Here is a 21,471-nt window from a genome sequence, read left to right as displayed (position 1 = left end):
TGTTTATAGAAATGCGGTGATGTTCAATAATGATTTGATGGCAGATGTACATTTTGTGGTTGGGCCACCAGGTGGGACTCAGCGGTTGCCAGGACACAAAGTAAGCAACAGCTGCATTACCGGTTTTGTACTGAGATTTACAAAAAGGGACCCTCTCAGTCAGCCTGGAACTTGGTGTGGGCAGCTTGCCGATGGCAGGCAGTGCATGTTTCCCCCAGTTACAGAGAAAGCATACCCTATCCAAAGGGCTTTGACCACGCTGAATTTTTTCATTGTTTCCTACTATACTGCTTTATATCTCTCACAGAAACATACCCTCTTAACTCTCCAGCCCTGGGAAGTTGTTGTGACAGGTTAGGAAAGTCATGTATTGACTGACCCCTTTCCTAGAAATAGTGAGATAAGCTTTTATTGTATTTATGTTGCAATGAGGGGACCCCTGCGTTAATCTCTGAAAGCTTTGAAATAATTAGCATAGAAGCTATGTTGTATGAACATCTTATATTTCCCTGCCAAATACCCTGTATCTTGTTTTTTTCAAAGGAACAGGTTTAGGTACTCTATGCCCACTAAACCTGATTGCTTAGAGTTGTTTTTCTGGATTGATTTGCTGAAAACACTTTCAATTTAGCGCATGAAATAAGATTTCCCTTTCTCCACAGTATGTCTTAGCTGTTGGGAGCTCTGTGTTCCATGCAATGTTTTACGGAGAACTTGCCGAGGACAAAGATGAAATCCGTATACCAGATGTCGAACCTGCTGCTTTTCTCGCCATGCTGAAGTAAGCATTATTTCTATGTTTGGAAAGAGTTTGTTTATGCTATATTTGTACCCTGCTGGCTTCAAAGTTAAATGTAAGTTCTGTATAACAAAAAAAAGGAGACTCCGATGAAGAAAGGGGGTGCTGCTTATCCTGTACATGTTTTTGGAGAAAACTGCTGTTCATCTTTAATTGGAAAGCATGTGGAATGATGCAAGCATTTATCCACACCTTGGCACAGGATGTGGGGGCAAGTGGCATGTATAGCAATTTGGTTCTTAATGGCTTGTAATTAAAGAAAAATAACTTTCAGGTGTAGGCATTGTTTAATAGCACATGTTCTATCTGAAATCAGTATGTGTGAAGAAGTCTTCAAAGAAATACATTGTTATTTCACAATTCCAGAAATTATATACCTTATTTAAACACTACAATTTGGAAGACTTCTAAGTTTTCTGAGTTGTTATCTCCTGACAGCAAATGTAGAATTCGCTGTCTGTTGACTTAGTCCGATCTTTTTGCACAAATACGGTACACTTACTCTTCTATAAAATTGGACACTTTCTCCAGAATAAGAAGCATTTGCATTTAATAGTAGAGGAGAAATTTTTGGAAGTTATAAATCGTTTTCTATGATTTCATGTAGATGTATACAGAAAAACTTCAATTGGTAATCTAGAAATACAAAAGTATATGTAATATTAATTTATATTAGCTTTATATCTAGTGGGTCTTTTGTAGCTTCCAGTATATGTCAAGCAGATACATGAATCATCTTCTGTACTATGTACCAGTGCTAGACAATGTGTGATAATCTACCCTGTTATTAAAATTTAGTGTTATTCTAAATATTATTTATATGCTTTCTCTTAATCTGCATTCATTTCTAGGACACTAAAGATTGAGTTCAAGGTCATCTGCTGCTCTAGGGATTTCAGTTCACTGAAATAAATAAAATTATTCAAAAAAATCATTCAGTGGGTCAACAAGTTGGACAATGTTCCCATTAATGGTTAAAATGTTGATATGTATTATTACTGCCTGCTGAAAAATTATAGTTCTAGAGCTTAAACGTATTTTTTATTCATATTAAAATTCTAATTGAAATCTAATTGCTGTTGACTAGGACTTTCACAGTGGAATATAGGGAAATGAAAGGCAAGTAAGCATGTGAAGCACCAAAACTTAAACTAATCCACCAATTTTAATCTTTGTGGTCTTTTAGAGAAGTACTTGCAGAAATCATTTTTACCTCTAAGGGTCCTCTCACCCACCCTCCATCAGAGGAAGTCAACTCAGTGTCTTTGACAGTATTATCTCTTGCAGAGCAGGATGCAGCAATACTTCAGCATTTTGGGCTTCACTACAGCCAAGTAGTTTGTTGAGTTGTTCTAGACGTATGCATAATTAGGAAGCAGCAAGATGGCCAAGAGCTTCATCTCACCTAACTCATTTGATTCAGCATTGGTCAAGTGTCTTTTCTCATAGTTGTATCACCTAGACCATGTATTAATACAGCTTTTTAAAGTTGTACACACAGTCCACATAAAGTGGTAGGAGTCAGAGATGCTGTAAGATGCCTTTGGCTGCCATGCCATAGTTGTGATACTGATGACCAGATTTCCTTCCTTGTACATTGTGGGTGAGAAGCCAATATTCCAGGAGAAGAGATTGTCAAGGGGATGACTGTGCCCTTGACTATTACAGGGTAAGAGTTACAAACCTACTCACCATGTTCCAGGATCCTTCCCAAAGTCCTGGCTCTTGGTCAAAGCAGAACTGAGCTGCAAGTGTATTGTCAAATGGCATCTGGCTTAGCCTATCAGAGAGGAGAAGGGCTTCCTAGGAGCAAAAGGGCAGGTTTCATTTGTGATCGTGGACATTTTTCTCTTTGCATGCTTGAATTTCTCTACTTTTTCACAGAAGGTATTGCTGATTTTTTGAGTTACATGTCTTTTACTAAGATGAAATAAAATAAATACAGGAAGACTTCAGATAAAGTACCTAGCACTTTAACTAGAAAAAAGTTAAAGGTAAATGTTATTATTTCTGGTTTTTTATGTTAACCATAACCATCTACCAGAAGCAGATAATTTCTACTTTCACATTCCATTTTGAGAAACTATCACTATCCTCTAAAATACCACAAAATGTGGCTTATTGACATAGAAACTCTACATTTGAGTTTTCCCATTTTGTCTTTTAATTAATACATATGGAAAAAATGTATTCTTTAATTCTGAAGGTGAAAAGAATATATGTGGGAGGAATTTAGAAGTTTTGAATTAAACAAATGAACTGGCACAGAGCCTGCTGTGTTCTAAGTAACCTGGAGGGTAGAATTGAAGTCCATATTTGATTATTTGTGAACTTGGCTCTATTTGAAAAATATTTAGTATCAGTTGTTTTTTGTTTTTTTTTAATCTTTAGGAGAAATCCAAAAGCATCAAGATAGGGTTAATGCTGAAATTATAGTAGTAAAGGCATTTTGTTTTTATCTAAATATAACATATGTAATACAATTTTGCTATTTTTTCTGATGTCAAGTTTGAATAGTTACAGTATCTTCTATTTTTGTTGAGAAGACACTGTATATAGCATGTGAAACTTGGGCCAGAATGGTAATACTAAGTTAATGCCTTTCATGATACAAACTTACTACTGAGCTGAGATAGTAATAACTTATAAATATAATTCAGATATTTCTTTAAGCATATTTATATTAAGTGTCACATAAAATGATGTTCTTAGAACAAATGTGAAAATAGTTGCTTCTTTACTTGCTGAGCATGCTCATTTTGTGAAAATTCCATTTATATATTGTATGTTTTCTTTCAGATATATCTATTGTGATGAAATTGACTTGGCTGCTGACACAGTGTTGGCTACACTGTATGCTGCCAAAAAGTACATTGTCCCTCACCTTGCCAGAGCCTGTGTTAATTTCCTGGAGACAAGCCTGAGCGCCAAGAATGCCTGTGTGCTCCTCTCCCAGAGCTGTCTGTTCGAGGAGCCTGATCTGACCCAGCGTTGCTGGGAGGTAATCGATGCCCAGGCTGAGTTAGCTCTCAAGTCTGAGGGATTCTGTGATATCGACTTCCAGACACTAGAAAGTATCCTCCGCAGGGAAACTCTGAATGCCAAAGAAATCGTGGTTTTTGAGGCAGCTCTCAACTGGGCTGAAGTAGAATGCCAGCGACAAGATCTAGCCTTGAGCATTGAAAATAAACGTAAGGTCCTAGGAAAGGCACTGTACTTGATCCGCATACCCACAATGGCCCTTGATGACTTTGCAAATGGTGCTGCCCAGTCCGGAGTATTAACTCTCAATGAGACCAATGACATCTTCCTCTGGTACACTGCGGCCAAAAAGCCAGAGTTGCAGTTTGTGAGTAAAGCCCGCAAGGGCCTTGTCCCCCAGCGCTGTCACCGTTTCCAGTCTTGTGCCTATAGGAGCAACCAGTGGCGCTATCGGGGTCGCTGTGACAGCATCCAGTTTGCTGTTGATAAAAGAGTGTTTATTGCAGGCTTTGGGCTGTATGGCTCCAGCTGTGGTTCTGCAGAATACAGTGCCAAGATTGAACTCAAGCGGCAGGGTGTTGTCCTGGGGCAGAACTTGAGCAAGTACTTCTCAGATGGATCCAGCAATACCTTCCCTGTGTGGTTTGAGTATCCTGTGCAGATCGAGCCAGACACCTTCTACACAGCCAGTGTGATACTGGATGGCAATGAACTCAGCTACTTTGGACAAGAAGGCATGACGGAAGTTCAGTGTGGCAAAGTGACTGTCCAGTTTCAATGCTCCTCAGATAGCACAAATGGCACTGGGGTACAGGGAGGGCAGATCCCTGAACTTATATTCTATGCTTAAAGCTTCACTTCCCCAAGCAGTGTGAGCTCGGGTGCACATCTGGCCCCTCTTTGCTTGATGCTTAGCTCATCTGCAGATATGTGATCAGTGCAGGTAATTTGTTATGAATGAAGCGGTAGGCAGTTTCTAATTTCTTTTACCCTTTTTAATTATGTACAGGCTAAAATGCAGCATTCCGCTTTTAACTATATGCTTAAAAGAGCCAAGTTCTTACTAAGGCTTTGTGGTTTTCAGAGTTGCGTCTATACACCTGGGGAGATTATGCTCTCTGAGATGCCCCACCAACCTCCCAGTTTCATGTCTCTAAAGAAAATTTTGGATCACCTCAAATTTCCTTTTGGATTTTATTTGATGAATGGAAATAGTCTAAAATAATAACAATCAAGAGTTATTTTTAAACAAAGCCCACCCCCCCCAAAAAAAACCAGATAAACCTCATTGTACAATTTTGAGAGAAATTTTACTTTATAATAAGTAATAATTTAGAATGTAGAAAGTATTCATGTTTGGCTCTTACATTTTTTTCTTTTAAAGTTGTTGCTTCTCGCTTTGCTTTTTTAATCCTAAACCAATAAGATTATTATACATTAACTCAAAATGGCAGTGTAAAATAAGAAACTAAGGAATTAAGTCTTGTTTTATAGGCAAAGGAGACTTATATTCTTTTAAGAAGACAAGGTAACACAATATGAACACTTCTTTTGGAAGTAATGAAATTATAAAAGTTTATTGTCAATAGAAAAAAAATTGCAGGCCTGCTAATTTACAGTAAAGGTTTTAAAAGAGAACCTAAAAAATCCCATACTGCAAATACTTTAATTGATAATGCGTTTGAAAAAGGCACTCTTTTCTTGCCACATAGCTTTGGGTTCCTATCATTTGCTTGTTTTTATAAATCGTACTGTATAGAATTCCTGATCCCTTTTCCCCCATTTAAAAGAGGACCAAACATTTCTTTAGAGGAATGGAGTAACGACTGGTTTTGTAGCACTACATTGTTAATGTCATAAAATACTTTTGTTTGTTGTTGTTTTTTTTTAATCTGAAATATACTTTATCTAATCTTTGACCATATGCTATTTTATTTGTTGATTATAGTTCTGTTCTCATTCTGGACTGCTAGAATCTGGCCTCTGGCCACCTTAAAGTGCCAATATATGCCTGCAGGGTTTTCAAAAATTGGTTGGAGTAACAGAGTTTGTTGTCCCTGAATTCACTGCATCAGCAGCACATCTGGCTCTCTTATTTGTCTATGGCTAATGTAAGCAGAGGAGGAAAAGCTCATTAAAAAATTCTCCTTCAGTGATGGCTTTTGTTGGTTTGGTGCCTGTGACCCTAGCAGTGCCCAGTGTGATCACTGCCAGTTGAAGAATCCATGTGTTTTTGGGCAGCTTTTCTGCTCAGTGTGATCCTGAGATGGCTTCTCCGCCACCTAGAGTGTGGTCCCTTGGCCGCCTCCTTCTCCTGCTCTGCAAGCCTGAAACTGGCTTGTCTGGGGCCAGGAGTTAGTCCTGGGGTGTGTGTGTGCTTGTGAGCCCATGTGCCCATGCGCATGCAAGTGCGATTGCCGACTCAGGAATTCCCTCCTCCCTGCCTGGTTAGTGAGAGGTGGGACACAATGGTCCCCCTGCTGTCCCCAGCCAGGCCCAATGAGTGACTGCCCTTGCTTATTCACTGTGCTTCTGGGCTGCTTTTTTTCTCTGTAGATGTGGGCCTGTCGCCTTTGGCGAGTGTCCCTGATGGAGGAGAACACTGGATTATGGGAACTGTTTTAATCACTTTTGCCATTTACCTACGTCTGTTAGCATAGCTGACTGAAAGTTGTTACTGGTGACTATAGATGAATACTGCCAGAACAGCTTTCTAGAATTATCTAACAGTTATTTCTTATTATGGACATGACAGGTTGTAGTTTTGGCAAAACATTAATGAAATAAAGATAAATTTTCACTTAAAAATACTTGTGCAAAGGATTCTATAGTAAAATTATGGTTAAACATTTCAGTAACTCATAACTATCATGCAAAATGGTCAAACTGGTTAGAAGGCACTTGATGTGAAGCCAGAGGAGAAGAAATGTTACTCGGCACTAATTTCATAGTTGAGAGGGTGAGTGTGATGGACTGCCTGAGAGTGGGGTCATTCCTTCACTGCTCTGTCAGCACTCCTGTTACATGAGTTGCCCTCTGCACAGCTAGGCTGCCGAAAGCCACATGAGATGCTGTACGCTGGGTATAAATATAGAAGAACTTAATTTTCTGTCAATTAAAAGAAAAATAAAAAGAAAAAAAACCCACTTTCACCATCTGATTGGCCTGTGGATAAAATTTGAAAATTGTATTTAGAATAAAAAATTATATATTTTAGACCAAGTCTCCTTTCTGCATTTCAACAAAATGGAATGAAAGCTAATGTGCTTGCTTTGTTTTCTTTGGTAATTTTGAATTTTGTAGCTTTTAAAATTAGAAACCATTGTTCTGACAAGGCAGGCAACTCTAGTGTATAAACACAACTTTATTAAACAGAGTACGCTGTAGATGCTTTTCCCAATGTATCTGGCAGTCTTTGTCATTGTTCATACTGGGGATAAAGGGTAACTAGGCTAGCAGTTCTAATGTAACATTCTTTAAGCATATCTTAAAATAATATTTAAGTAAATGGTCTAATTTCTACATAATTATTGCACTGAACTGTCTTTTTTGTTTTTTTTTAAGGTGTTTAATAAGCTCAGCTAACTCAAGACACTGTAGCAACTTATGCATCAGTGCTTGACTTTAGCAGCTTACAACATTATTTATGAAGGAAAAATATATAAATATGAAGTACCTCATGTTGAATGTTATTGTACTGTATTTTTAATGTAACAGTGCAGATCTTGTTAGACACATGAATGTGTATACTCATGTTAAATGCAAATAAAATAAAACTGGTTCATAGATTTGTTTTCTTAGCATTTTGTCACTTCCTTGAAATAGTAAAAGTTCCATTCTGCACTTTTTGGTGCCACTATATTTTACAGAAATTATTTTGTAGGAGCATTTATTTGCTAAGTATTCAGATATCTTTGATCCCTAAGGAAGTAAAAATTTTGAGGCAAAAGCATAGGAGAACAATGGATATGTTAATCAATTGCATTGTTCAAAGCCTGACTGTTAAGTTAATGAGAGGGAGTGAATGGATGCATTTATATTCCTGTTATGGAATTTGTGGTTGGCTGGCATTCTGAAGCTATAGTTGATCAAATGTCTGGATCTCCCTGTACTAACCAGGGTATTGTACTCAATGGCATCTGGCTTCCGATGTGATCCAGTGCTGCTGCTTCTCTCAGTGTGAAATAGCTTAAGTCTAGGAATAAAAAAAATGAAAAAGATAAAGTGACATACAAGAAATTTGAATATAGTTATATACTCAATTAGTTTTTCATTCTATTCACACACACACAACACACCCATATTCATTCGTAATTCTACATACACATTGTTTTTCTCTGCCACTTTCTGATGCTTTTCTGATAGAATTTATTGTGAAATCCCTATATAGTTAACCACTTCATTTTCTTGGGTTTCAGTTTCTACAGCATACACTTATTCAAAAGATTTTTGGAATTATTCCAAAGAAGAAGGGAATTCCCCATTCTCATCAGCTTAATCACAGTTACAACCTGAATTGCAAAGATCTTTAATCCAGAAAAGTCTTAGCCATTATCTCTTTTCTGTTGCTGTTTAAACTTAATCCATATGTTTGTTTTTATTATCCCAAGACAGTTGGGAATGATCCTCCTCCATTGTTGGGGCTCAAGATCAACAAGTCAACTGAAATTATACTTTCTTCCCAGTTGACTGTTTGACTTGCCTGGGAAAATCAGGAACTTAACACTTGGGAGAAAACAGAGAAGGTGGAAAGTATTTCTGAGGAACTAAATGGTACAGAATTTAGGAGCCAAAGCAAGCAGGTGGTCCTGAAAAATCTGTCAGAGCAAGGTTTTGAGTCCTTTGAGGTGCTTTCATAGAAGATGGGCATGCTTTTTGAGTTTCTAATTTGTACATTTCAACATTCTTTTCCGAGTCCTTTATGTTTATTGATGAACTACTTCCCTTGCTCTACAAGTCTTTTGTAGTCAAGAAACAGTAATACTGGACAATTTTTTTAAAAAATTGAGTTTACTCTTTAGTTACTTATTTCTGTTGTTCATGATTTCCATAATTAATGTTAGCACTGGCGAAGTTTCTCAACCAAGATGTTGCCAGGTAGGCAAGATGGAAATAACTGTGAAGAGATGAATCTCTGAAGAGATGAATCAACTACCGTTGATTATATGTCAAGTTATGTAAGACACCAGCAGCTACAAATTAGTCTTTGAAGAATGGGTACATTTTCCCAGCATGGGTATCTCCCCTTGGTAGCCTTTTCTAAACTTCTTTGGGGAGTGGAATGTGATGTGCAGGATATAATTCCTATTTATGCAGGCTCTGAATGCCTTATAATGATTTTTTTTTCTGTTTACCTGCCTTTCTCTCAGATTATCTATCTATCTATCTATCTATCTATCTATCTATCTATCTCTATTTCTATCTCCCCCTCCCCCCAAAGCCTTATGCATAGGAGGCAAGGCAAGCACTGGACCAACTGAGCTATATCCCCAGTCCTTTCTATTTGCCGTTCTACTTGAATGTCCAGTGGACATATTTTTACTAGTAGATGCTAATCTATACTCTGTCATCTAAAGTCTCTAACCTCAAGATGGTTAAAAACAGTTTGCTCTTTGCTATGTCAAATCTTTACTTATAAACAGGTCTGTATATAGGACATAGCTACATAGTTAAAAGTCAGCAGTTAAATGTGTGTTATATATTTCTCTACAAGCTGCTGGTAGAGACCAGAGCGGGTATGTTAAAAGTTACCATTAGGATGATGTTGTTTTCCACTTGATGTGACAACAGTCCAGAATATTGCTTCAAAAATTAAGATATACTTTTTATTACTTTGGTTGGACAGTTTTATATTTAAGAGTTTATCTCGTTTACATCATTTGTTTTATCAGTTGTTTTAAAGGAGTGAAATCATATTTAGAAAAGTGATTTTTTTAAAGTCACATCAGTGGCCTTATTAATTTTAACATGAAGGTCTGGAATATATCTGAGCAACATGTAGCATGAACACTGATGAGAGGAACTAAAAAGGTCTGAGATAATATTTTGATACATAGTTTCCTTCCTAAACTACTATGTGCAAAAAGTAGTATAAAGAAAGATATTGATTATTTAAGGTAGCTCACATAATCTTTTGAAACTTGAAGCAGAGGGCACCACCTTCTGCTATACTGTAGAATAGATGAAAATGTACTTTAGAGACATTCTGTGCATACTACGGAATTCTTGTTTTTGTGTTTGTCTTGAACAGCTCTAACTTCACTTTATTTTAGTATCCCTTATTATAATGTTGGCACAATACACTGATCCTTAACCAGTTCAAAATTAAAAAATTGTCATAGATCTCAACTCTTAAAGGCAAATTCCAATTCTAAGAATATGTGTAGGTGCTAGTGGACCAAAGAATATTTATAGTGTTTCCTGCATAATTTAGCTTCGAAGAAGAGAAAGATTTAATGGATCATTTAGAGGATTAACTCACCATTCATTCATTCGTTGATCTTTTATTGATCCTTTTCCTCATCCCAGACAATCAAAGGTGCTGACCGGGGAGTCAGAAACCAATAAGATGTGGCAGTGTGTGTGATGGTGGCAAGTTCAGTGCATTGCTGCTGTACTGATAGCACACAGAAAAATCAAAAGACCAGACCCCAACCTAGAAATTCTAGTTTGTTAGGTCTTCAGTGGGGTCTGAGAAATTGCTCCCTGTGATGTTACTATGAAGTTCACATGGAGTATCTCTGAGCTGAAGAGTTTTTAGAGGAGGGGATTTTGTAGGTACAAATCAGTAGTGATAAGGTGCAGGATAAGAATGCTTGTGTCTGTATGCACATGATTGAGAAAGGGCAAGGAGGAAGAAGAAATGATGCGTGAGCTGGGCTTTGAAGGCTATCTTAGAAGTAGCTAGGTTAAGGTTGGTGATTCAATTTGTCATTGGAAAGGGGAGGAAATTCCAAGAGTGAAATAATCAGGGGAGAGAAAATGGTAGACAGCTAAATGTGGCTTGGTAAAATGTCCATGTGGAAGAAAGAAACCACCTATTGTGGTGGGTTTGGATTAGGATAATGAACTGGCAAGAGCAGGAAGCAAGCACTTTTTGTATCAGACTTGACTCTTCAACATAAAGCAGTGACATTGAAGAGATTTGAGTTAGAGTAGACAACAGCTTTGTGTTTTAGAAACTGGTCTGCTCAGGAAGATTAGAATGGATCAGACCGGAGGCAGGGGAACAATTGGGGCTCTGAGTAAAGTAAATGAAGACTAAAGCAGGGTGGGGAATGGAGAGAAGGAAGAAGCTGAGGAGCAGAGGAGATCCCCCAGGCTCCAGTGGAAAAGTGACTGATTGAAGTTGGCATGGAACCTCTTGTCTCACGTTTATTCTTATGGAGCAGGAAGAAAATCAATCTCTCTCTCTCTCTCTCTCTCTCTCTCTCTCTCTCTCTCTCTCTCTTTCTCTCTTTCTCGATATTTTTTCTAGTAGATGGACACAATGCCTTTGTTTTATTTTTTTATGTGGTGCTGAGGAGCCAACCCAGTGCGTTGCCTGTGCCAGGCAAGTGCTCTACCATCTGAGCAACAACCCCAGCCCAGATAAACATTTTTCCTATACCATCCTCTCTAGGTAGTTGATTTATAGATAACTCCTCTTGATTCGGTACTTACATTCCTTTTTATTTTTATTCATTTTTTTTTTGTATTAGGGAATGAAACTAAGAATACTCTACCACTAAGCTATACTTCCAGCCCTTTTTATGTTTTATCATGAGACAGGGTCTAACTAAGTTGCTTAGGGCCTCACTAAATTGCTAAGGCTATTCTTGAATTTGTGATCTTCCTACTTCAGCCTTCCAAGTCACTGGAATTATAAATGTGTGCCACTGTGCCCAACTGTCTTTATGTTCTTGTAGGTAAGAGGTAAAAAGATAATGGGCATTGTGTAGCAGTTAACTCAGAACTTGGAGCAAGTCTAACACCTGGTTTAAAGCTTGGCTCCATCTGCATGGAAATTTTAGGGCAAGTTACTCAACTTCTGAGCCTCCGATCCCCCCAGAATGATGGCCATGATAATAACGCCTTCCTCAGGGGGTTATTATGATAACAACTACTTAAATCAGTATTTCTATAGCAGTGTCTGGCAAGCCAAGTGCCATGAAGTGTTACAAGTGGAACAAAATATAAAAGGCCACAAACTAAATTCATGAGCTTTCCTTATATACACATTATGTGAACCAGTTTGCTTTTCCTTTATGCACCCTTTAACAAGTCATCAATGCAGACAATTAAGAAGTAATTTTGTTGCTGTTCTTTTAAATCACTATGGTCAATAGCTTCAGAGTATATGAAGCTACAAAGGATTTGTATTATTGAGGAATTCTCATACTTTAACCAAATTTCTAATAAGTATTTCAATTTTGTCATGTTAATGAGATACAGAAATGATTTATTCTGATACAGATGGATTCTAGCACATCAGACACCTTCTCTGCTAGGGAATTGTCTAGGATTCCTCAGAAAATTTGTCTGCAAAAGCTGAACGCATGTGTGCGTAACGAGTTTTTGAGACATTTTCCAAGAGGTATGCTTTTTGCAAGTTTAAAAAAAAAAATTCCCCTTTACTAGTTCTAGTGTTAAAATAACCCCTTTTTCCAAATATTTTGCTATTAGAATCAGTTTTAACATTGAAATTATTTATTGTGTCAAAAGCAGGTTTGACCTTTATTATGAGTGAAGTGAATATTACAGGGAATATTTGAGTGGTTAATTGATTTTACTCAGGTAAACACAGGTGTGCCAGAAGCCTCCCAGTTCTTGGCACTTCTTTGACTTCCCCATGAGTAACCATCTCTCTGCAGACTACAAGGTCCTTGAGTCAGTGCTAGGATCTCATTTCCCAAAGGTGCTGGCTTCCCAAAGTCCATTTCTGGTTCTTTTTTTTTTTTGAGGATCAGATTCTTAGCTGTTTTGCAAAAGAAACCTGTAAGATCTTCACCTTCAGAGAGTCTCATTTAGGAGGTCCAGGGCAAAGCCTGGCGCCTTGATTTACATGGATCTGGGATTCCCAGTGATTCACTGAAGGGTTGAGAGCCCCTTATGTAGACAGATCCTGAGACTTTTACTCTCATGCACATGGACTTAAAACTTCAGGACCATGTTCCCTGCTAGGGACCCTGACATCACACACTCTCATTAATCAGCCCAGTGCTTAGACCCTGAACTCATGAACCCTGGACCTGACCCCAAACAAAACCATCTACATTACTGATGAAATCCAGTTGTCCATGGGTAACTTGGCTCTAGGACCCCCATTGGATACTACTACAATCTGTGGATACTCAAGTCCCTTATATAAAATGGCATTTTATGTAAGGTATTTACATTAAATCTCTGCATGCTTTAAATCATCTCTAGATTGTTATAATACCTCATACAATGAAAATGCTACAAAAATAGTTGTCATATTGTATTGCTTGTAAAATAAGAAAAAAAAACCTGTGCATGTTCAGTGCAGTTGCAAATTTTTTGCATCCCAGATTGAGTATTTTCAATTTGAAGTATGTTGAAATCATGGATGTAAGCCAGGAGTATAGAAGACCCAGCTTCTGATTCCTTAACTTTTAATCCTGACCTCAGTTTGTTGATCTTGCTTCTGCTTGACAGTCTGCCTGGACCCCCAACCCTCCATTTATACCTCAGAAGCCCAGAGGTCTAGTCTGTGCAGGTCCCAACTCTCAAACACATATCATGCTCCTGCTTAAGGTCACAGTCAATGCTTTCCCATGTTTAGGTCCAGTTCTGAGTCCTGTGTGCCCATTCCACTTCCTTCAGATATGTGTTTGCCTGTGCTACCCTCTCTTCCAGCATCCAAATGCAGCTGATATTCTTTTTTGCCTAGCCCTTGATCTAGCTAGCCCTCTGCAGCCTGGTCTGTAGCCCGGTTTCTTGTTCTTTTCCTCCTCACTGCTGATCTGATACCCAGAATGTCGCACATGAAATGCATTCTCTTTGCTTCCTTTGTCAGCCTTCTGTTGCCTGGACAACACCTGACACGCACACACAAAACCTCTGCGGCATACGGCAATGCATTTATGCTCCCACGGATTTTCTAGGCAGCTAGCTATGTGAGTCTTGACTGATCTCATTCCCATGTGTGGGACTTGACTACCTTTTGCTGGGGCAACTTTGCTTTCATTATTTCTTATCCTCCAGCAAGCTAATCTGGGCAAATTCTCATGGCAGAGGTGAAGGCACAAGAAAAGTCATATGCAACAAGAACAAACATGCACAATCTCTTAAGACTTGGGCTCAGAATTTGTATACCATCTTTTCCACTATATTTCATTGGCAAAGCAAGTCACAAGTCTGAGGAATTAGATTCTTCCTCTTTACTGAGAAGGGTTACAAAGTCATAACCCAGCATTGTGGGTCCATAGAGGAGTAGCTTATTGATTTATGCATGCAGTCAGTCAGTCTCCATGTTAATGGAGTTTTGGAGGAGCTTACCAATCGAGAAGATGCTCCTTTTGAAATTGGACCTCAGACTCAATGCCACTTGAAATTACCCAAAGATAATCTATTCGTGCAAGAAGCATTACTGAACATAAAGATACTACTAAAGCTTTCATAGGGGAGTGAAGGAAGAATCTCTGTCGTACTCAGAGAACAAACTTCCCAAATATTTATTTGGCAAGTTTCCTCCCCATGTAGCTATTTTACTCTGCTAAGGAGAGTTCCCTCCCAGGCTCCAGCCCTCCAGGCAGAGCTTTTCATCAGACCATGTCTCATCCCCTAGCTCCAGCTTCTCAAACTGGAACCCTCATCTGGAGTTAGTGCATGCCTCATTAGATGTAGCATTTTTGTCTTGTCATTTATGACCTCACTTGTATTCTCATATATAGTTCTATTAGCCCCACTGTTAAATTTTACTCTGGAAACCACACCCTAGTAAAGCAAGAAAAGGTTGTGGGATGAATAGAAAGGAACATTTCTCCTCTGTTTCTTTATTCTTACTTACAGCATCACCCCCCAGAAAACTTTCTTTAGATGATCCCTAACTTCATCCAGGAAGAGACTGATTGCTGGCTCTCAGAATTTGGGCAGGAAAGAAGGAGTTGCAGTTTACTATAACAGCCCAGCCACCACTTAGGGCCAGAGAAGCTCTACAGAAAGGGTTGACTGGGAGTGGGAGAAAGAATAGGGCCTCTGTTTAGCAAGAGGCTTCACATAGTTCTTTCACTTGGAGTTTCTCTCTGATTTCTTCATCTCTTCATAATTCCTTGACATGAGAGGAACCCATATTGTTTGAGCTGAGAAGTTCCAACTGCCAGTGACCTGGACACATCACCCACCCATACTCCAAAGGAATTTTTAGGAAAGACTTGATTAATTAATTAAAGACTGCAATATGTGACCATGTCACCAAGGAGCTCCTTAAACAGAACAGGTTTCTTTTTGTTCCCCCTCCCTGTCTTCCTTCCTTCCTTCCTTCCTTCCTTCCTTCCTTCCTTCCTTCCTTGAGTCTCCCTGCGTTTCCCAAGCTGACCTTGAACTTGCCATCCTCTCGCCCCAGTCCCCAGGTTCTGAGTAGCTAGGATTATAAGGTGTATACCACTATGCCCAGTTTCCAGAACAGGTTTCTCATGAGGCCTTTCCAGTATTGGTTTGTCCTGGTGTCTTTCGTCACATTCCTAGGCCAGTTTTTTTTTTATAGTCTTGAGAGAAGTAACCCATTCAATCTATTCTTTCCTCTCTAAAAGCCCCTCCCTTGTTGGTGCCCCTGGAGGACAGCACTATGGCTGCTTTCTCCATGTCCTTTCTCTACAGCACAGAAAGTTTCAATTGCTGAAGTCTCCCAGATCCTGCTGTATTCTTTACTCACTGTCATATTTAGTTTGAGCTGTTATGTCAAAATACCATAAATTTGGTGGCGTATGAGCAACCGTGATGCATTTCTCACTTTTCTGGAGGTTGGGAAATCCAAGATAAAGGCACTGACAGATTTAGTGTCTGGAGAGGACTCACTCTCTGGTTCCTAATTGGCAGCTTCTAGATGTGTTTTCACAGGGTGAAAGGGTGAAGGGTCTCTCCGACTCTTTTATGAGAGCATTAATCCCAGTCAAGAGGGCCCTATTCTCATAATCTGATTACTTCCTTGAGGCCCCACCTCCAATGCCATCACACTGGAGATTAGGATTGCATTAAATGAATTGGCAGTAAGGACCCAAATATTAAGACCCAGACCACAGCACTCACCTAGGAATTGTACTTGATTACTATTAGTAACTAGTCAGAACTTAGTTACTGGAAGAATTACTGAATCCTTGCACTTTTTCCTCAAATTTGAGATTTATTTTACATCATAGATTTGTCAGAAATCTAGAGAGCATTACTTACTTAGGCTGTTCCATTTGTTTAGACTGCCAACATTTTTAAAAATAAACAAATGCCAACATGGAACAATTGCAATGTATTTAAATATTTTCAGGCTCTTACCTATAATAAAGTCCTTGACCACAGATCTAGTTTAGGTTGTTGGTAACATTCAGTGTGACATGGTGGCTTCTCAGAGAATGGCTCTACAAAAAACTGGAGCTGCAGTTGAGCACCTCCCAGGCCAAACCTCTTCCCATCTACCACATGTTAAAGCTTCCCATCCCCTTTCCACCCTTCTCCCACAGCACTCAGGAGAAACATCTTGCCATCAACAGCAATACCCCAGGAAAGCATAACCAAGCAGAGGTAGCTACATTTATTTCTAATAGTTTATAATATACAGATTTAATAACTGTGTAACTTTGGGTGTTTGGGTGGGGGTATCTGTGATGGGTTTTCTTTGTGATGTCTCATGCATGGGGACAGAGTTTAGAAGCTGGGTAGAAAATGAACTGAGCTCATTCCTATAGTTGCAAAGAAATACCCACTTTTCCAGGTACACAGTTAATAGAATGATAAAACTGAATCTTTTCTTCCATATATGCAGATAACCTTGGCCCCTGATTTAAGAAATATCCAGAAATGAACATGCATGTGACCTCACTAGAAACAAGGAAAGTATAGGCAAATTCCATCAGGGAAGAAGAGAAAATGAAAAGAAAGATATGAGAGAGAGAGTGTGTGTGTGTGTGAGAGAGAGAGAGAGAGAGAGAGAGCCAGCATGCCACACCATTTCCTCTGAGATGCAAAGCCTTTAGAAGGAGGATGAAGGAAAGGAGTTGGCTTCCTTTGGGTGGAGGGAGGGATGTGGCATAGTGACAAGCTGCCAGGGGTAGGGGAGGTGGTTCTGTTAGATCTCCCTGGCCTGTCTCCCAAACCCTATAAGGAGCCTTTGTGAGTTGACCAAGCCTTTTGCCAGAGTTCCATGAATGACCTTCTCAGGTCTTTTCCTTGGGGGCTTTTCAGCTTCTGGGCTTCCAAATAGTCCGGAGTGCAGGCCAGACCCACAGTCATTCAGGGTTGAGGGATGAAGCAAAAAACAAGGACAGTCCTGACGCCTCTCCACAGAGCTCTGTCTGAGCCCTTGCAGCAGCTGAAAAGATTATAGGCTTTCTTTACCTGAAAGAACCAGGCCTTGCCCTGGCAGGCTCAGATATCCCTGGAGGCCAGAAGACCTTATGGAACTTTCCTTACTACACATTTGTTCTCCCCACCGGCTGGGTAAAATCAGTCTCATACAGGAAGCCAAAGGTCCTCTTGAATCTCCACACCCTTCCTTCCTTTTCTGTCCTTCTTGCCCTAATGGCTTCATTTCAGATTTAAATTCTGCTTGAACTTGAGCAGCCTATCCCATTTCCTGCCTGCCCCCTCCATCCACATTCATTAGCAAACATTGAAGGTGATGAAGACTTTCTCTCATGGAAAGACATTCACACGTCACAGCTAAAAGACCATACTTCATGGCAGGTGGGAAGAACAGGGAGGGACCAGGTTGGTGGAAGAGCTTATGGATACCATCTTGTCACAGTAATGGAGACAGAGGAAGGTCACTGTCACCAGACCCAGTTAAGTGGTTTTTTTAGCAGACTAAATCAATAGAAGAGGCTAGTCCTTGGTTTTCGCAGTGTGACTGCCATTTACACAGGGACCGTGTAGTCTTCCAATGTCCCGCCACTATGCCCGGGTTAGAAAAACAAATTACTGTGTGCGGCCAGAATGCAATCTTCCATAGGTCATTATTGGAGTGGGTCTCTTGTCAATACCATGCCTGATTGGGAGCAGCTCTCAGAATCATTTAGTTTCTCTTGTCAGGGGAAGCTTTTGAACTGCTTCCTGCTGTCCTGTCGTTTTGTGCTAACTCCAAAAGGCTATGTTAAATTGGTGTCACCTTTTCCATTTCTTCCCCCAAGCATTTTCCTTTCTGGTTAACAATGGAAACATTTGTGCAATAATGGGTGGAAAAGGGAGGCCAACATGAATGCTGTGAAAATCCATAACTAAGGATGAATGCCTTTATTTATCTGCAGATGTCCATCTGGGGAGCAAGTTTTCATCATTCTGGATGATTAAACAAACAAACAAACAAAAACCCCATGAATCTCATTCAGTAGCCACATAAAGAAAGTTAAGAAATAAAAGCAAAACCAACTAAGAAAAACCGTCAGTGCCTTCAGTAAAGAGTAGGATTGTATTTGAGTCTATTGTAGAGTTATCAACAAACAGAACAAATGGAAGGAAATGATGATAATCATTGAATTGTACAACCTATATTTCTGTTTGGAAAGTTCCACAATAAAAAAAAAAGAAAGTAGTTAAAATTGCGGCAGGTATAGGATCAAAGAGTTTTTGTATGGCATGTCGTTCCTGGGTAGAGATCATTTCCCCTGAAATTTAATTTGCAATTCTAGCAAAACCCACTGCAATAACTTTCAGCTGAAAACACATTTCAAAGTAAACCTGGCTTGTGTTAGACCCTCCTGTGGACAAAAGGGTCTCTGTGATCAGCCCAGCTCTACCAGCATGTAATAGAGACTCGATTTTCATAAACATTCGACTTCTGAATTTTAAAACTTAAATTATGTATCCTCTCAAAATGCAGGGATTGATATTTATGCCTAGCTGTTTAAATGAGGGTTCCTAGTTCATAAAATTCCTAATTAAATAGGAAAGCATTCTAAATTCTTCCTCTTCGTTAATCATATCTGGAAAAGCCTGGAAGTTCAGATCATGATTTCATTAGGGCATTCTCACAGTTTCCCTGGTGGCAACATAATCTAATTTTAGCAAATTTTAATTGCAAGTGCAGTAAGGGTTTACGTGGATTGGAGTTGAGTCTCTGATATTCTGTCTTCTGGATATAGCAATACTGTCCCTTCCACTGCAGATTCTCCATCTAGCTATGCCCAGCTCTGACAGTTATAGGACCCAGTATAATTACACAAACGTCTACCTACAAATTATATATATCTAAATATTAAAAGTTATAAATTAAGCAAACTGCTATATTAAATCTGGCCTAGCATACTCATCAAACTAATCAACTGATAAGTAAAAATATATTCTGGCACCGTACTTTGATATATGTACATCTTTAGAGCAAACATGGAAGGCTAGGTTCAAGTTTTGAATTCTCAGCCTGTCAGATTTGTGTCAGGGAATGTGGTAGTTGAGGAGAGATGGCCCTGACATCCTTGACCCCTTTCCTATAGCCACATCCTATCTGTTTTCTCCCCAGATTTTATCTAGAAACACAAGGAGTCTCTTTGCTCATGTGTGTTTCCTCAATCCATACATTTGAATTGGTCCATTCCAATCCAAAATTGAAGAAATGCCTTTAGGGCCTAGAACTTCACATGCTGGTGGCATAGCCTGTGGTTGTGAGGAAGGGCACTTGAGGCACTTGAGGCTATGAGGCTAGAGAATACAGTGCCCCAGATATTGCATTATGCAGAGGTTGAAGCATGGATTCTAGATGGCCATATTTCCTTGACTGACTGAAGGGCTCAGATTCTCTGTAGGAAAGAATTTTGTTACCTTTCCTTTATCAGACCCCTAAGTGGTGACATACCCCTGAGGGCTTGTTATTGAGGTTTGTACTCTTTCCTCTAGTACTTTCTGCCTAATCAGGTTCCATAGTTTTATATCCCTCGTTCATTCAACAAATACACATCTTTGCTTGTATTTTGAGATGTGATTTTATGTATCAGCTTGACTCAGCTAAGGATGCCCAGATAGCTGATAAAGCATTATTTGGGATGTGTCTTTGAGGGTGATCAGCATTGAATCAGTGTAATGGATAAAGAAGATCCATCTCATTAATGTAGGTGGACATCATTCATTCCACTGAGGTCCCTTAAAGGACAAAAATGCAGAGGATGTACAAATTTTTACTCTCTCTTATTGAGCTGGGATATTCAGTTTCTCCTGTCCTTGAACATGACACCTCCTTGTTCTGAGACATTCAGACTGTGAGATTTATACCAGTACCCCCACCCCTGACTCTTAGGGTTCAGATCAGACTAAATTATACCACCAGTTTTCTGGGTCTCTGGCTTGCAGATGGCATGACATGGGACGACTTGACCTCTGTAGTCACATTAGCCAATTCCCCAAATAAGTCTTTCTTTATGTATCTCTATATACACCACACAGGTATCCTATTGTTTTGTTTCTCCAAAGATCTGTAACTAATATGTCAGGCTATAGCAGTGGACAAAACAATGATCCCTGTGTCATAGAGTTTTCTTTCTAGTGAGGGAGCCAGATGATGATGATAAATAAGTTGTGACAGTTTCATGCATGATTCTAAATTCTTTGCTACTCCATCAAGTAAGAAGTTAGGGTTGATGTCCATTCCTTTGAACTTGGGTAGGTCCTGGTGCCCAGAGGATGTGATGCTGTGTGACTTCCCAAGCTAGGACGTGCAAGGACATGGCCTTGGTCACTGGAAATGCCTGGGCCTGGAACCCTAAGTGGGCATGAAATAGATGGACTACACATCCCAAGGTGGCTGTGCTGAAGAGGTGGCATGTTAGTGTTCTGGTTAGTCTTTCGACCTAGGGACAAGACAGCTGAGGGAAAAGCCACCTTGGAAATGGATCCTCCTTCATGCTCCAGCCATTTGAGTCATCTCTCGCTGACATTCCAGAGAATTCTCAGGTAACAGAGAATCTTTCCTTGCTCTGCTTTATCCAATATTAGCCCATAGAATCTCTGAACAGAATAAAATGATTATTATTCACTAAGTTTGGGGACAGGATGAATAATGAATCCTAAATTTATAGCAGTTCCATGCCTGAGTTCCAAATTTGTATGCTTAGCTGTCTTTTCATAACTCCATTCAAATCTCTATATGGGCATCCCAAAGATTTCTTTCCAAAGTGAAAGTCTTGATTAGCACTCGCCAACTGAACAACAACAACAACAAAAAAAAAAACCACAAAACAACCTATGGGTTATGGGTGTGGCTCAGTAGAGACCCTGGGTTCAATCCCCAGCACTGCAAAAACAAAAAGAAAACCAAAACAACATGCTCATCATCTCAATCTTGGTAAAAGACACAACTCCAATCAATTTTCTTAAGACAGAATCATTTTGGATTCTTTCCCCATAATTGCCTCTACCTATTCTATTAGCAAATCCTGCTGTTTTGACACTGAAAATATCTCTCTTATCTGTCCATTTCTCTGCAACTCCTCTGCCTTTATTCAAGCCCTCACCACCCTGGTCTCTTACCTGAAACAGCCTCCTAATGCTTTTGC

The 21,471-nt window shown here is 39.4% G+C and overlaps 1 protein-coding gene across 3 annotated transcripts in view; it reads left to right on the top strand.

Moving 5' to 3' along the window:
* Btbd3 (BTB domain containing 3) overlaps window positions 1–7,552 on the top strand; it is a 41,809-nt gene extending 34,257 nt beyond the window's left edge. For all 3 annotated transcript variants that reach the window (XM_026385843.2, XM_026385842.2, XM_026385841.2), the window contains 3 exons: window positions 10–100; window positions 663–781; window positions 3,599–7,552. In XM_026385843.2, the coding sequence (XP_026241628.1) occupies window positions 10–100; window positions 663–781; window positions 3,599–4,631 (1,243 nt within the window). In that variant the 3' untranslated portion in view covers window positions 4,632–7,552. The remainder of the gene's footprint in view (window positions 1–9; window positions 101–662; window positions 782–3,598) is intronic.
* Window positions 7,553–21,471: the final 13,919 nt, after the last annotated feature.

Source organism: Urocitellus parryii, chromosome 6, assembly GCF_045843805.1.
Source record: "Urocitellus parryii isolate mUroPar1 chromosome 6, mUroPar1.hap1, whole genome shotgun sequence".
In the NCBI taxonomy this organism is placed as follows: Eukaryota; Metazoa; Chordata; class Mammalia; order Rodentia; family Sciuridae; genus Urocitellus; species Urocitellus parryii.
This window is presented reverse-complemented; position numbering and strand designations above follow the sequence as displayed.